Raw genomic sequence first — 16,673 nt, forward strand, 5'->3', positions numbered from 1 at the left:
TTTTTTAATCCGTGACATTGAAAGTCAAAGAACGGCGTCGATGTCTTGTGTGCTGACATCAGTGTTTGCGTGAAGCGGACTGCATCAAAGAGATGAAGCTGAAGGACGGTCTCTCAAACCTTCATTAAAATTCCTTCTCAGAAGTATTTTAAATTTAGGCTTTTGTTTCTGCTCCTCCCAAAGGGGGCTTTTTGTTCCATAGGCGTGTACTTGGAGTACTCGCTTACTGTGTTTTGCTCCATAAAAATATTCTCCTGGCACAATGGAAGTTGTGAAAAAAGCATTAGCTTTTCAACACAAGTAATAACTGACATTTTGGAAACTCTGCCTCTGAACGCTCCTGTGACATCTGGCTTTTGAGGATTGAATCCTCTCTCTCCTTGACCTGATATTTTCCTCTGTAGTCACCTGGTGTTTGTGTTCAGTGGAAACATCTTGCACACAGACTGTCACCTGCACTATCCCTTGAATACTGATGTGTTTGTATACTCTCGGGGGTTGTTGTGATGAAAACAATAGCAGATGTTCAGAAGGCCCAGTAGGCAGATTTCGGTCTCTTATTCAGCTTGAGATAATTTCATGCTAAATTTCTTTTTAATATTCTCTCCTGTGCTCAATGAGGCCTTAGTTCTTGTTATTTATCACCTTTTTGAAAGCAGGGACTGTAGAGATTTAGAAACCTGACAGAAAACCTTGCGGTTTGTTTTGTTCACTCTTAAATTAATGTAACTTTTAATTGTGCACTTTAAAGTTTTTTTTGTCCATTTGTTTTGGCATTACCAGCATTTAAAAGACCCCCTGAAAATGTCATTATTCCTGGCTTGTTTAATTTACTCTGTAATTCACCCAAAACCTTTCTTCCCCTCTCTCTCCTTTCTCTTTCAGCTGGTTGAATGCTGGGCTGCTACATTCCCACCAAGGCGAAGGATTGGATTTTGGCAAAAGATCTTGGGTGGGTGGACAGACCAAAGGGAGGGGGGGGTCAGACAATGGAGGGAGTCCTTATACTTTATATAAGTAATCGTGCTGAGGTGCTATGGGGCTTGTAGTTGTCATATTCCTCATGTTTCCCCTGCTAATAAATATCATGCTCTCCCTGAAATCTTCAAATTCTGTGAACCTTTATATTTTTAATTTTTCTTCACCTGACCCTTCACATATGTATCTGCTACTGCCATTTTGAATTGGCAGTTGTAGATACATATTAGACTTGTTATCCCATTAAATGACCTAGGCCTCTTGTTGTACAATAAATGAGAGAAATGCAGAGATTGTCTGAGGTTTTCTTTTTTTTTTTTTAAGTCCTCAAAGGACATAATGATGGATAATCTTGGCCTGGAAGACAGCGACACATTTGTTTTATATATCAGCCTTCATCAACAAGACAATGTAATATTCTTTACATAGGCAGGGCTAGATTACCAACTGCAACAAAAAAAAACTGTTTCAGCGCTTTGTGGCTTTTTGGTAAATAATTATATGCAAATTTGTACATGATTCATTTTCATAAAACACTAGTTTTTTTCTTCAAATTATCCCAAACGAACTGACACAGTTTAATTACATAACATGTCGTTTAGCTGACATGTAATGTAATTGCTGGCATTTAATTATTACATTTTAGGAAGTATTGGTTGGTCTTTGTTCACAATATGCTGAAGCTGCCATCTACAGTGTGGCGCGTTTAAGAAACACAAGGCAATATCAGGATACATAAATAGAATTTAAAACCATTTAAAGAATTTGCAAAATTTAAAAAAATGATGAAATGGAATTCATATTAAATAGAAAAAGAAGTGGCATTACCCATTAAAGTAGGTTTCATAGTTTTAATTTCGGGTATGTTTTTTTTGTCCCAAATGGGTCTCTTAAAGGCTTTTAAGTCAACAGAAGACACACTAAATCTAAGTGGTTGAGATGATTAACGGGAGAGAAACAAGTGAAAGGTTGTGTTTTTTATTATTTAATTATAGCTTGTGAACTTTGTGTAATACTGGAGTTTTACGTCTTCCGGCTTTGAATTGTTTAAGTGAAACCATCAAAAGTTTACACACTTTAAGTGGTGATATGCAGAAAAAAAAGGTTGTGAACCTCTGGCTTAATCTTCATCAATGTATTGTATTTTATGAACTTATTCTTTTATGTGAAATATTAACTTAAATAAATGTGGTGCAGAAAAAAGTACAATATATTTTTGGTCTAATAATGTTGTGGTGTATCAAATAGCCTAAAATGGAGATACTCAATCCTACCTCAAACCTGTGCTGAGGTGCAGTGTTACGGTAAATCCGCCACAGGAGGTACACTGATGTAAACATGTCTCAACTTGTAGCCATGCTGACAAACAGGATGACATCAGACAGGACTTCTAATTGGCTGATGTAGGATTACCATTGAAGACCAATCACAGATAGGCCTATAATGTCTGTTTGTACCCCATGAATAAACAAAGCGGAGTCACGTTGATTTAAAACCCTGGCCAGTTAGTTTCCCTATTGTCTCGTCATTCCCGCAAACACAATTTGGTTTTACAGTAAACGCCAGCTGAAGTTCCTCAGGGGGCGGTGACGACACGGGGTGGGGTTTCCGTATCGTGAACGCTGTGACGTTGCCGACGGGGGCTTTCCTCCATGACGTCAGAGGGCAGTGGCGGCGGCGGCGGAGCGGCGCGAGCGAGAGAGAGAAAGAGAGAGAGAGAGGCATAGCGAGCTGCGGAGATTACACAGGCTTTCTGCGCTGCGCTCCCGGGGCGCAGGAAGACTACAGGCCGCCTTCATCTGCCAGGAGCCCCTAAACACGAAAGGAGAAAGGCGGGCACGGTAACGGAGGACCGTCTCTGCCTAGAGCTTTATCTGTTTACGCACGGAGGGAGCCAAGATAGGAGACGAAGTGGCCGTCGCATCGCTCCCCAGCATCTCCTGTCGAAGAGATCCGGTTCTGAGCTGGGTAAGTGTCCGGCAGTGAACCCACCTCTGCTGCATGAGCTGTTGTCCGACATGTCATAGATTTAATTAGCGCTACAGCTTCTCTAGACCATCTACATACAAATGGAAAACTGCCACCTCAAAGGGAGCCTAGCAATTTGCGATTTGAAATGTTCTTATATGATTATTCACAAGCATGACACACATTATCTGCATCTGCCAGTCACGAGGGTCAACACCACCCAAATTATCATTACAGAGTGGAACAATCTCATAAAACATATATGAAACGGCAGGCTGCTACATGGAGGGAGGATCCAAACCAGTGTCCAGTCTCAGTTCTGCTGCATGTCTGGAAATAATCATACAACTATAAAAACAAAATGTCTTCAGCTTCAGTACAGTCAGTGACCGAGTCATCCAGGATGTCTTAAAGTTAAAAAGCCTTTCCATTTTTTAAAACATTCCCTTCTGCTCTGCCACTCCCTGGCCACTGTTTGGGCTATGCTGTGTTTTGCTGTAAAGAAAGACACACATTAATACTAAATGTGAGTTTAAAATAGAGTGCTGGGAAAGAAGGCTGTAAAGCTCAAAACAGAAGAGATACACTGTAAGTAAATATGTTATAAAGGCACACTCCCCACAGATATAGCAATATTTTGGGGGATGTATTGTGTTTGAGGACGGATATTATGATCATGCTATTCGAGGTGGAAAAGGTGTGGTGACATTTTCCAGGATTGTAATATTTTTGCAACCTCAGTGAAGAGACAACTTGCAAGATGTAGGTTTTGTGTAAATGTCCGGGCTGTAAAAATACTATACTATATTTAATACTACAGATATACACACACTAGCTTTATGCTAGTAAATTTAGGTTGTCTCTCCGACTGAAATTGAGTAACAGTTAAGCAGTTAAGCACTGGACTCAATTGGGATTGGTGATACAGGTATAAAATGAGCTGTTCATTCATCATATTGTTGTTCAGATATCTGGAAGGAGAAGTGGCGGATTTGTTCAGTTTTAACAGATCACAGGTGTTTAAATCCAAGGCAGAACTGAGGCGAACCGCTTATGATTAATATTTTTGCTGCACAGAGGCAGACGGTTTTAGCCATGTGAAAAGAAAAACAAATGTTCTGTCATGACTTAAGATCTTTTCTGTCCTGACGCAGTTCAACACCAGCCAGCTGTTGCTCCCATTGAGCTAGAAGGGAAGCTAGCCTTTTCTCATAATTTGATACTTGGAGATCAACCAATACTAATATTAAAAGCATATTGCCATAAAGTACATGTCTACTGATAAGTACGAAAGTTCAGAAAAAGACAAATTTACAGTATATTTGAGGGCATTTAGAAACTTTGTCAATCCTACATTGTTTGTTGACCAGACTCAGTACATGTACTGCTAACTAGTCGTTAACCCAGTCAAATGCAATATTTATTCAAAATGTTTGCCCTCAATGTATGTATGCATTTATGTTAAAAAAAGAAAAGAATAGTGGCTAATGTGTTGTACTGGTTAATAGACCTTTTTTTATTCGGCAGACATTTTGACATGTCAAGGTAGGAAAAGCACAGGTGTCATTAATAAAACAATGAATAGGTGCTTTCCACTTGGAAGGTCCTGTTATAATGCTTATAATGCTGGGAAACATAATAGATCCGAACCATCGTTAATGTTATCAATTCCATCTGGGCTCTTCCTACTACAACAAGCTCAAATGTCTGCCGTGAAAAAGGTCTATTATTGTACTGATTTTCAACTCTAAAGTAATAGCATTGGTTTTAGGAATACAGTATTAAATAAAAATATAGACATGCAGTATATGCAGCTTTGAGCTGGTCTGGTTTGAGATCAGTACTCCAACTAACTTTGAATCCTAGATATCTTTTTCTACCTTTTTCTTTTTAAACACATGTTCATGAACCGAATTCTCTTCCAAACTGCACATCAAACTGACATGAAGAAACCAAGACTAGTTGGGCCCTATCCTTGCAAAAATCAAAATCCTTTAAAGCATTTCAAAAAAGTATAGCAGTGTATGATGTGTCTTAAAAGTGGAATATTTAATATGATTATTGCAAAACAAAATCGCACTGTGTTATTTTTGTTGGAAACCCCAACCAGATTTCATTAAAGAAACCACATAATTTTCTATGAATGTGAGGGCAGTCCGTGTCGGGAGCAGTTCCTCTCTTTCTCTCTTTCTCTCTCTCTCTCTCTCTCTCTCTCTCTCTCTCTGTCTCTCTGTCTCTCTGTCTGTCTCTCTCTGTCTCTCTCTCTCTCTCTCTCTCTCTCTGTCTCTCTCTCTCTCTGTCTCTCTCTCTGTCTCTCTCTCTGTTGTCATAAATATATTTGACCATTACCTCATCCATCAGGTTTTGGCTCCCGTGTCATTATGTGCTTCAGGTTACAGACAATAGCTGGGAATTACACCCTCAGTTGTCAGACGTATTGTGTGTGTGTGTGTGTGTGTGTGTGTGTGTGTGTGTGTGTGTGTGTGTGTGTGTGTGTGTATTGTGCTGCTGTTTCCTTTCTGAAACTTGAATCCACTCGTCTAGTTTCCTACTGCTGCTCACCTTTGTCCCTGTACAGGCCTCGGTGTGTATTTGTGTCTGTGTGTGTGTGTGTGTGTGAGTGAGTTGGTGTTTTAAAAATGTGTGTGTTGAGAGGGTCTCAGAGATTTGCTCTTTGCGACTGCAGGCCAGACATTAAACATTCAACACCTCAGCAGTGTGGCTCCTGAACACTCCTCCAATAATAGAAACTCTAACTTCACCGTCCAGTGACTCACCCTGGACTCTGAATTGTGTGTGTGTGTGTGTGTGTGTGTGTGTGTGTGTTTTGGAGGATTTTCTTTCTGTAAATCAACTAATCGATTAGTCAAAAAAATTCTAATACATAGATAGAAAGTTGTTGTAGTCTCTGTTGCAGTGGACACAGCCTCATTAAAGTGGTAGTCTATACATGACGTTCCACCTCCGGGATTGCTCCGGTACCGAAGGAAATTCCGACAGATGCACGTCTTTTCCATTTCCTTTGCCTTCTTTGTGTTGGAATTTTAAATTTGGTGGACTTTTGAGGACTATGGTAAACTGCTCCTCAGATCTCTGCATGGTAAATTGACAAAGCCAGCTAGACTATTTGTCCAATCTGAGTTTTCTGTTTTATATTTTTTTTTGCAGAGGCTCATTGCAGAGTTTAGCGCCGCCCATGACAATTGTGATTGGGTTAAAGAAATGCCATCAAACCAGAGCTCGTTTTCATCCCGTCCCTCAAAACTTTGTAGAGTAGCCAGACCCTTCTCTGCTTCGCAGCATCTGGATGGTCTGGCAAAGCGAGACTATTGAAGTGGTGATATTAGAAATTGGCGAACTGTTTGATCTAAATCCACTGTAAAAGGGTGTGTAAACGTCAACAGTAGTTAAATACGTATTCTCCCACGCACACATTTTTTTCTTTCAAATTAATTTGGCATTCACATTAGGGCATAGGAAGCAAAACCTTAAGGGTAAGCTGCATCATGCACGCACACACACACACACACACACACACACACACACACACACACACACACACAAACTGACACACTGACACACAGATGTGTCAGTGTGTGCAGATCGAGTGTGTGTGTGTTGACTTGGATTCCTGGGAAGAGCAGGCCATCATGTTTGGTTGCCAGGGTGTTTTTTACACAGAAGTAATAAGAGCTGCTTCCATTAGAGTAGCTAGAATAGATCAGATTAGATCGTTAATGTCAATGTTTTCAATAACGAAATGTAGTTTAACAGCTCGCAATACGACAGTTGAATCCCAGACAAACGGAAATCTAAAACTGAAAGAGTAAAATATAAAATAACAAAATAGAACATGTAAATAGTTAAATATAAAATAACAACAAAATAGAAAATTGAAATAATAAACTATAATCAAGATAAATAAGCACAATGGGGTGGCACATATAAACATATGTTACGTGCCAAATCAAACCACTTGGCTTACAAATAACACGGTAACCCGTTTTAATGTCGGCGGCCCCTATGCTGCAGGAAGTGTGTGAAATAGTGACAGTAAACAATAAGCACTTCATGTTTCGTGTGAACAGAACAGTTTCATCCAACTAGTTTACTGGAAGTGTTGATTTTCTAATGAACAAAAACAACATTAATGAAAGTGAAACAGCATCTGTTTTTTTTTTTATGTTTGCATGTCGGTCACAGCCCTCACTAATGTTTCTGACGTGTGTGGAAACCTATTCATCCCTATTTAATCTCTTCTGATGACATTTTAATCCGTTCCAGTGGGTGTGGTTGACGGGACTGTTGTTTCGTTTTGATCGTAAGATAGAACTACCAATGGTTTTAGCTTGTGTGTTTGGATTTTAATATGTTGGTTTTGTGTGTTTATATGAACTCAGAAACCCAGTTTCCTGCTAACTGTTTCAGAGAAAGGCCGGGAGCTCTGCCAGCTAAGTTCCTGTGTGTTGGTCAAAGCGTTTCCTTTGTTTCCACCAACGTCCCATCAACATCACCACCGGTGTACTAAGCAGGCCTCAGGTGTTACAGTAAATGTCTGTCTAACTGTTTGATGTTGACCCTAACCCTAACCCTTTCTGAATGATCAATTACTTCATTCCTAATTGTGTGGGAGGAGGCTGTAGCAAGGTCACCCAGAATGCCATGGAGCAACACTGAAGCTTGAGGCCGGCACTAGGTTCTCTCTGCTCTAATGTGTCATTATAACCCAGTTAATCAGTTGGGATATCTAATCTGCATCGCTCAGATGTTCCTTCTGCTCAATGGAAGTAGCCTTGACCTCGATCTACACACTGTCTGTCTGTCAGTGTGTGTGTGTGTGTGTGTGTGTGTGTGTGTGTGTGTGTGTGTGTGTGTGTGCGTGTGTGCGTGTGTGTGTGTTTTCTACGAGGACCAAATGTTCTCACAGAGAGGCTGTAACATGAGGACTTTTGCTTGACCTCTCTTCTTTAAGAGCAGGAACATTTAGCCACTAGTAATGAGGCTGTGCAGTTTGTGCTGGTGATCTATATGCTCCAATAAAACTTATAACCACCTCATGGGCCTCATGCCAGTCTATACCCACAACGTTCCACTTCTGGGCTTGCTCCGTTCCGCCGTAAATTCCGCCGGATGTCACTCCTTTGGGGCCGATATCCTTTGATTTTTAACTTTATACTCCGATGGATTTAGGGACTATGGTTAACTGCTCCTCAGATCTCTGTAGGGTAAATCCAGACAGCTGACTATCTGTCCAATCTGAGTTTCCTGTTTTACGACTAAAACAAGTTCTGAACGTACACATGTTCCACCAAAACAAGTTCCTTCCCGGGGCTATTTTGCGGCGGCAACAATGCTTTGCCGATGCTTAGTGAGCATGGCGATGGTGATTGGTTTAAAGAGATGCCAATAAGCCAGAGCATGTATTTCCCCCATCCTGGAATGCTGCGTGGACTAGCCAGACCCTCCTGCCTGGCAAAGCGAGACTAGGCGAGGCCTTGCAACGACTACTTTACTGTTGTTGTGTAAGTGCAGCTGAAACAACAAATTCCTCATAAGAAAAATCTGATCACTGGCTTTCATTAGCTACACTAGCCATGAAGAAATGCATGTCTCCGTAATGTAAAAGTCTCTAAATATAACTGTTTTCAACCTCATACTGTGAGTTAGGGCTTTACAATTATGGCAAAATAAAATTGATAATCACAATTATTTATTGATTTTAGGGACAAAATATCTTTGTTTTTTGTTAAAAACAAAGCACCGCTTTCACTTCCATGTTGTCAGATTTAAAATAAAGTTCTTCTTCATCTGTGCATCTCCTACAAACAATACATATCAATAAATATATGTTTTTTTTCCCCAAAGAGAATAGCTCTTCACCTTCTGCTTCAGACATTAGATTTTAGTTTTGCCTGTCTGCTCTATGTTGTATATAGTATTTGTGTATTATTACTCTTCTACTCTGGACTCTGCATGACAGCTCCACAAAAGTGAAGCTAAAACATTTCGATCACCTCCCTGGTGGCTGGCTGTCAGTTTAGAAAGCGCTTGTTTTGATATACAGCAGATTTTTCTACGAACGGAGCACGCATTTTAAACGTCAATATCACAGTCTATCATTTCCATTTAATTGTGAGTAGCCACAATTGTAATCGAGATTAATATTTGATTATTTGTGCAGCACTATCGTGAATGTTTGTGTAAGATTTAAATGCAGGACTTTTACTTTACCACACACACACACACACACACACACACACACACACACACACACGCACACTCACTGACAGACAGTGTAGATCCAGTGTGTGTGTGTGTTGAGTTGGATTCCTGGGAAGAGCAGGCCATCATGTTTGATTGTCAGAGCTGCTTCCATTATCAGTAATATCACCCCCCCCCCCCCCCCCCCCCCCCCCCCCCCTCCCAATATGCACATGCCAGATCAAACCACTTTGCTTACAAATAACACGGTAACCCGTTTTAACGTCGGCGGCCCTGCTGTTCAGGAAGTGTTCCTCGTAGGTGTGTGAAATAGCGACAGTAAACAATAAATACTTCATGTTTTGTGTGACAGAACAGTTTCATCTAACTAGTTTATTGGAAGTGTTGATTTTCTAATGAACAAAAACAACAATGCCAAAGAAACAGGCACACTGATGTTTTATATTATAATAATAGAATAGAATAGAATAGAATGCCTTTATTGTAATTATACACACGTGCAATACCTGTGCAACGAGATTGAAGCAACCCCTTTCCAGTGTCAACAAGAAGGAATATAACATGGAATAAATTATAAAATATAAATAGTGCAAAGAAAGGGGGGGGGGGGGTGCACAGTTCCTGAGACGACTATATATTTACAGCAATTTTTTATAAACTAAACTAGCAGCGTGTAAAAATCTTTCCATCATTATTCAATCCTCTGTGGTGACATATTCTGTTCCAACGGGCTGGTTGTTCTTTTGGGTTGTAAGTAAAACTAGCGATGGTTTTAGCTTTGTTGTTTGATGTATCTTTACAGCAGGTCAGGGTTTACTTTGTTAGCCCAGTGACTGCTACTGATGGTCTCAAATTAGTTCCTCCCCCCCAAACACACACACACACACACACCCACACACACATACACATATACACACCACACACAACACACACACACACACCCACACACACACACACACACACACCACACACATACAACACACACACCACACACACAACACACACACACACACCACACACACATACACATACACACTACACTCACACACACACACACACACACACACACACACACACACACACACACACACACATTAGCTCCTGTGTTGAGAAGGGGACCACCTGGCCCCCGGCTCTCAGATTAGCAGAGTTTTAGTCAGTATCACAACAGTCTAAGCCGAGCCGTCTGTTGCACCGTGGCTCTCTGTGGATCTGTCTGTTCATGTTAAAACAAAGTCATCAGTCACTTTAGACTACAGGTTTTTATCTGATGATCTTATCCAAAGTGATAAAATGCTCTTGAACACTGAGTGCAACAACAGGACAATTAGTCTGATTTGTGAATAGAAAGAGATTACTATTTTTTGTTCTGTTGTGTGTGACTGCGGTGAGTGATTTTAAATCAATATATCTGTGTGCCTTATGCTGGTGGATTGGTTTGTCGAGGCATGTTTGGTTTTCTGTGCTTGGTTTTAAGTGCGGCAGTGGAAAGTGAAAGTTCAGAGGCAGAGCAGCCTGATGATTTTCCTGGGAATCAACAAAGACAATAAACAACAGTGAGGTTCTTTGGAAAGACAGACACATAATAAATAATGGGTTTGGCAGAATGGAGAGAACATAATGGTTCAATTATGTGACCGAAAAAAGGGTGCAGCAAGGGTGCAGCTGATTACATTTAGATTTTACATAAAAAAACATGTAATGTAATGTGATGTAAATGGACTGCATTTATATAGCACTTTTACATAGTACAGGAACCATTCACACACAATCACACACTGAGGCCGAGGCTGGCGTACAAAGAGCTCATCAGATAAACATTCCCACTCATTCCCACTCATTCCCACTCCGATGACGCAGCATCGGGAGCAGTTCTGGGTTTAGCGTCTTGCCCAAGGACACTCCGACAAAGGACTGCAGAGCCAGGCATTGAACCAGGGATGGTAGGCAACTGCTCTGCCACCTAAGCCGCAGTCGCCCCATGATGCATTGTTATATATTATAGAGGCTGTACTTGACATTGAGAACATTAATATATAGCAGCAGCAAGTTTTTGCTTTGTAAAGATATAGTGGAGTAATGCCGTTAAAACACTTATGAAACTGAATGAGCAGAACTTCAGTCTGAGTTGAATGTTTACAGTTCTTATAGTAAATGATAACAGAGATAAGCAGATTTGTTTGTCAATTTAATTGAATTAGTTGTTATATGTTTCAAGGCAGTTAATGTAGGAGAACCGGAGCACCCGGGTGAAACTGTAAGAGCTTAAGTCCTGCCTCATATCCAGAACCTCCGCTCCACTGCCCCCTGTCCTCCATCACGAAGGGCGGAGGCCTGTGGACAGGTGGAGGCCTGGATATGAACTCTTTATGACATAATTTTTAGGAAAAAAACACATTTTCCTTCAAGATGACTACTAGTCTAAACTAATGTTAAAACATACATATTTATGTTAATTAAATGTGGGAGAAACACTCGGAGCGCCCGGAGAAAACCCTAACTAGTAGACAGACATTTTACGTACATATAAACACACCCTATTTCTGGATTTGCAGAAATTGGAGATGCTTTACACAAAGATGAAAGAACCCTGTTTTCTGTGATTGCATCAGTGATCTTTGAACAGCAGGCATACAGTCTTCCAGTTCTGGTTCCCTAAAGTCATGGAGACCAGTATTTCTTCTGCACACCCCATTTCTTACAGACATCTTGGAAAATGTCCTGTCGAGGTTTCTGAATGTTTTTGTGGTGGTGTTGAAATCGAACCCCTCACTTGGCGCCCATGTTTTTGTCAGCAGGCGGTCATGAAGTTCCTGAGTATTTTTAAATGGTAGTCCATTGTGCTTTCTTCAATGTGCGTGTAAGCAGCTTCTGCAAGATCACTTGATGGACAATCGTTTTCTTGACGTCTTTTCCGTTGCATCCTCGCCCGCCTCTGCTGACTGTGTTGGTGTGGTGTGTCTTGGTGTGCCGTAATAGATTTTCCAATCGGCCTAGAGCTTCTTGACTGTGGCCGCCGTCCTTGGTGTTCAGCCACCACCTCAGAATTCCCAGAAACTCCCATTTTTTCTGTATGTCAGCAAACAGGTCGGATGTGTCCTGTGTATGCCTTATCTCTAATAGCATCTGGGATAATGTTGGGGCGCCATCCAGGTGAGATGTGTCTAGAGAGGAGATCACATAGTGCCTTTGGAACACCAAGTCTTTGCCACTAGAAATCTTTTTAAGGTCCCGGAATACAGCGACGTTGTTTCCACAGCGGCTTTTCCACCATGCGGTGGCTGAAACAGAGAGTCGATATCATCTAGGATTGATGACACTGCCTGCCCGCTTTCACCTTTGGAGCCCTGGTGGAATTTGACCTTCAGTTGCACCAACATGCGATGAATCCACGTTTTTTAACAAAGCACTTTGCAAAAAAGGTTTGATCATGTTTCCTATTTTTTTCATGCAAAGTTTGTGCTCCGGCTTTTGTTCTGCAGCATCTCTTTTGTCCAAACTCTCTGCAATTGATCGAGCAATGTCTTTTGCAACAATCGAATCCCAGAGAACTTTCTGATTTTAGTTGCTCATACTCTGTCTCTGGCACGTCACCCAGTAGAGGTTCAGTGATCTTACTCATCTCCTCCAAATTATATTTTTCCACCGCTTGAGCTGTCGTCATTCCAGAGCTGTCCTCTGATGAGACCTCCGGGGTTTCCGGTTCCATAGCTGTGGTCGCAAACGTGACAGAGAGCGCGGACATCAGTGGCTGCCTTCTCTCATCTTCCACAATTAGTTGTTCTACAGAGGCGGTCGGACTTTGTCTCCGACTACGTGTGTCTAGATGACGGACGATTTTCATCCTGCTGTGAAGTACTTCAACATTTTGGAGGCATGAGAAACCATAGCATTAAGTCTTTTGAGGTAGTTACACGCACATGTGCGTGACTCTGGCAGTGTGCTCACCAGTGGAAGACTTGCAAATATCTGCAAACCTCTTAGCAAGTAAGTTGGTCAATGATCGCCTGCACAGGGGACCTGTCGTAACGTTCAAACCTTGCTAAAACTCTGAGAGAGTTTGTCGCCATACTGGACCGAACATCCTCCTCAGAAAAGGCTACATTTGGCTCCTAGCCTTTAACAAGGCTTGTGACAGTGTTTTAAATTATGTCCAATATAGTTCTTCCAATAAAACGTTAGTGCATGATCAGGGGGCCTAAATTCATCAACCCCCACTGTTCCTTTGTCATCCTTTTAGAAGGATTCATCGCTGGGAAGATGAATGTTGATTTCAATCTCCGGCATGTCTTCAGTCTCAGGAGTTACCGTTCAGACTCGACGACTATTGCTGTATTATTATTTTCAATCTCCGGCATGTCTTCAGTCTCAGGAGTTACCGTTCAGACTCGAACGACTATTGCTGTATTATTATTTTCAATCTCCGGCATGTCATCGGTGTCAGGGTTACCAGTCTAGGCTTGACGCATATTACTGAATCCATATTTGCAATGCATGTATTCAGTCGCAGGGGTAGTAACCTTTCTAGGCTTGACGCGTATTACTCTACAATTTTTTTTCAGCTTCCATGGTCTATTCAATGGTCGATGATTTTGTTGGTTGATTATTTTGATGGGCGTTATTTTCGTTGAGATCCGCAAACTGGTCTTTAATTTAACAAGCTCATGTGCTGCTCACCTCACTCACGCTTGGTTTCCAAGGGAAATTCAGCAAGAATGACTGTCAGTCGAATCACCCCTATTTATTGTCTCTGCTGACATCATAGATCACGGGATCGAGACATCAAAAGGAATTATGAGTGTGACCAACTGTTTCCATAAGCCTGCCCACCCAACAACAACTGCTGCCTAGCAACTGTTGCTAGGTCTTGGCAGAACCTTTTGGAGGGTTTCAGAATATCTTTTTCTAGATTTATAAAATGTAAGAAATGGTTAAAATGCCCATCCCCTCGCTCAGAGTTCAGTAACATCTTGTTTTATTGGACCAACCTTCCGAAGAAAATTCAGTTTTCAATGCATTTTCTCTCCATGTATACAACAAAAAATTGAACTATGCCACATTTCTAAATGTTAATCTCACGTATTAACAACAAGATTCCAGACGGATAAACAAAGCCAGTTTGATTATTACTCAAAACAAATTCTAATCACTTTTTTGGAGTGAAATTAAATTGTGCATGGAACAAAACCTGTTTTCTGCAGTCAGTTCAGTCGTTGGACTTTACTGTATTACATAAAAAAGAATACTATTCTATAAACATGTATTTATTTTAATTATGTTATTTTTATACATCTCTCTCTCTCTCTCTCTCTCTTTATTATATATATATATATATATATTATTCATAATAATTAATGAGCAGAACTTCAGTCTGAGTTGATGTTTACAGTTCTTATAGTAAATGTATAACGAGATAAGCAGATTTGTTTGTCAATTTATTGAATTAGTTTTTATATGTTTTAAGGCAGTTAATGTAGGAGAACGGGAGCACCCGGGTGAAACTGTAAGAGCTTAAGTCCTGCTCATGTCCAGGTAACCTCCTGCTCCACTGGCCCGTCCCTCATCACGAAGGGCGGAGGCTGTGGAACGAGGTGGAGGCCTGGATATGACTCTTTATGACATTAAGTTTTTAGGAAAAAACAATTTCCTTCAAGATGACTACTATGTCTAAACTAATGTTTAAACAATACATTTATGTTAATTAAATGTGGGAGAAACACTCGGAGCGCCCGGAGAAAACCCTAACATAGTAGACAGACATTTTACGTACATATAATAACAAACCCTATTTCTGGATTTGCAGAATTGGAGATGGCTTTACACAAGATTAGAAAACCCTGTTTTCTGGTGATGCATAGTGATCTTGAAACAGCAGGCAATACAGTCTTCCAGTTCTGGTTCCCCTAAAGTCATGGGACCAATTTCTTCTGCACAGCCCCATTTCTTCAGACATCTTGGAAAATGTCCTGTCGAGGTTTCTGAATGTTTTTTGTGGTGGGGTTGAAAACGACCCCTCGACTTGGGCCCTGTTTTTGTCAGCAGGCGTCAAGAAGTCCTGAGATTTTTAAATTTGTTCCCTTGTGCTTTCTTCAAGTGCGTGTAAGCAGCTTCTGCAAGATCACCTTGATGGACAATCTGTTTCTGACGTCTTTTCCGTTGCATCCTCGCACGCCTCTGCTGACTGTGTTGGGTTGTGTGTCCTTGTTGCCAGTAAGTCGATAGTATTCAACTCGGCCAGAGCTTCTTGACTGGTCCGCCGACCTTGGGGTTCAGCCACCCACCCAGAATTCAGGAAATCCACATTTGTTCGTATGTCAGCAAACAGGTCCAGGATGTGTCCTGTGTGCCTTACCTCTAATAGCATCTGGGATAATGTTGGGCGCCACCCAGGAGATGTGTCTAGAGAGGAGATCACATAGTGCCTTTGTGACACCAGTCTTTGCACGACGAAATCTTTTTAAGGTCCCGGAACTACAGCGACGTTGTTTCCACAGCGTGCTTTTCCACCATGCGTTGCTGAAACAGAGAGTCGATATCATCTAGGATGATGGCACTGACTGCCCGCTTCACCTTTAGCCCTGGTGAATTTGACCTTCATTTTGCACCAACAGCGATGAATCCCGTTTTTTCACAAGCACTTTGCAAAAAAGTTTTGATTCATGTTTCCTATTTTTTTCATGCAAAGTTTGTGCTCCGGCTTTTGTTCTGCAGCATCTCTTTTGTCCAAACTCCCTGCAATTGATCGAGCATGTCTTTTGCACATCGAAATCTCCAGAGAGTCTTTCTGATTTTAGTTGCCATACTCTGTCTCTGGCACGTCATCCAGTAGAGGTTCGTGATCTTACTCATCTCCTCCCTAATTATATTTTCCACCGCTTGAGCTGTCGTCATTCCAGAGCTGTCCTCTGATGAGACCCCGGTTCCGGTTCCATAGCTGTGGGTCGCAACGGTGACAGAGAGCAGCGGACATCAGTGGCTGCCTTCTCTCACTTCCACAATTAGTTGTTCTACAGAGGCGTGTCGACTTTGTCTCCCCTACGTGGTCCTAGATGGGCAGACGATTTTCATCCTGCTGTGAAGTACTTCACCATTTTGGAGGCATGAGAAACCATAGCATTAAGTCTTTTGGAGGTAGTTACACCGCAATGTCGTGACTCTGCAGTGTGCTCAACAGTGGTGAGACTTGCAAATATCTGCAACCTCTTTAGCAAGTAGTTGTTCAATGATATCGAGCTGACACAGGGGACCTGGTCGTCAACGTTCAAACCTTGCTCTAAACTACTCAAAGAGGTGGTCGCCATACTGGACCGAACATCCTCCTCAGAACAGGCTACTTTTGGCTCCTAGCCTTTAACAAGCTTGTGACAGTGTTTTAATTATGTCAATAGTATTTCTGCCGCCAATAACTTAGTGTCATGATCAGGGGTGCTCTAATTCATCAACCCCCACTGTTCTTTGTCATCCTTTTAGAAAAGGATTCATCTGCTGGGAAGATATGTGATTTC

The 16,673-nt window shown here is 41.4% G+C and overlaps 2 protein-coding genes across 2 annotated transcripts in view; both read left to right on the plus strand.

Annotated features, from left to right (window-relative positions):
• The window catches only part of ak2 (adenylate kinase 2), a 12,837-nt gene extending 11,570 nt beyond the window's left edge, over nucleotides 1-1,267 (plus strand). The window contains exon 7 of the mRNA XM_032535932.1: nucleotides 886-1,267. Coding sequence (XP_032391823.1) covers nucleotides 886-893 — 8 coding nt within the window. The 3' untranslated portion in view covers nucleotides 894-1,267. The remainder of the gene's footprint in view (nucleotides 1-885) is intronic.
• Nucleotides 1,268-1,509: 242 nt separating this feature from the next.
• rnf19b (ring finger protein 19B) overlaps nucleotides 1,510-16,673 on the plus strand; it is a 58,367-nt gene continuing 43,203 nt past the window's right edge. Inside the window, exon 1 of the mRNA XM_032535900.1 lies at nucleotides 1,510-2,946. The gene's annotated coding sequence lies outside the window, so the exon portion shown is untranslated. The remainder of the gene's footprint in view (nucleotides 2,947-16,673) is intronic.

Source organism: Etheostoma spectabile, chromosome 14 (assembly GCF_008692095.1).
Source record: "Etheostoma spectabile isolate EspeVRDwgs_2016 chromosome 14, UIUC_Espe_1.0, whole genome shotgun sequence".
Lineage (NCBI taxonomy): Eukaryota > Metazoa > Chordata > Actinopteri > Perciformes > Percidae > Etheostoma > Etheostoma spectabile.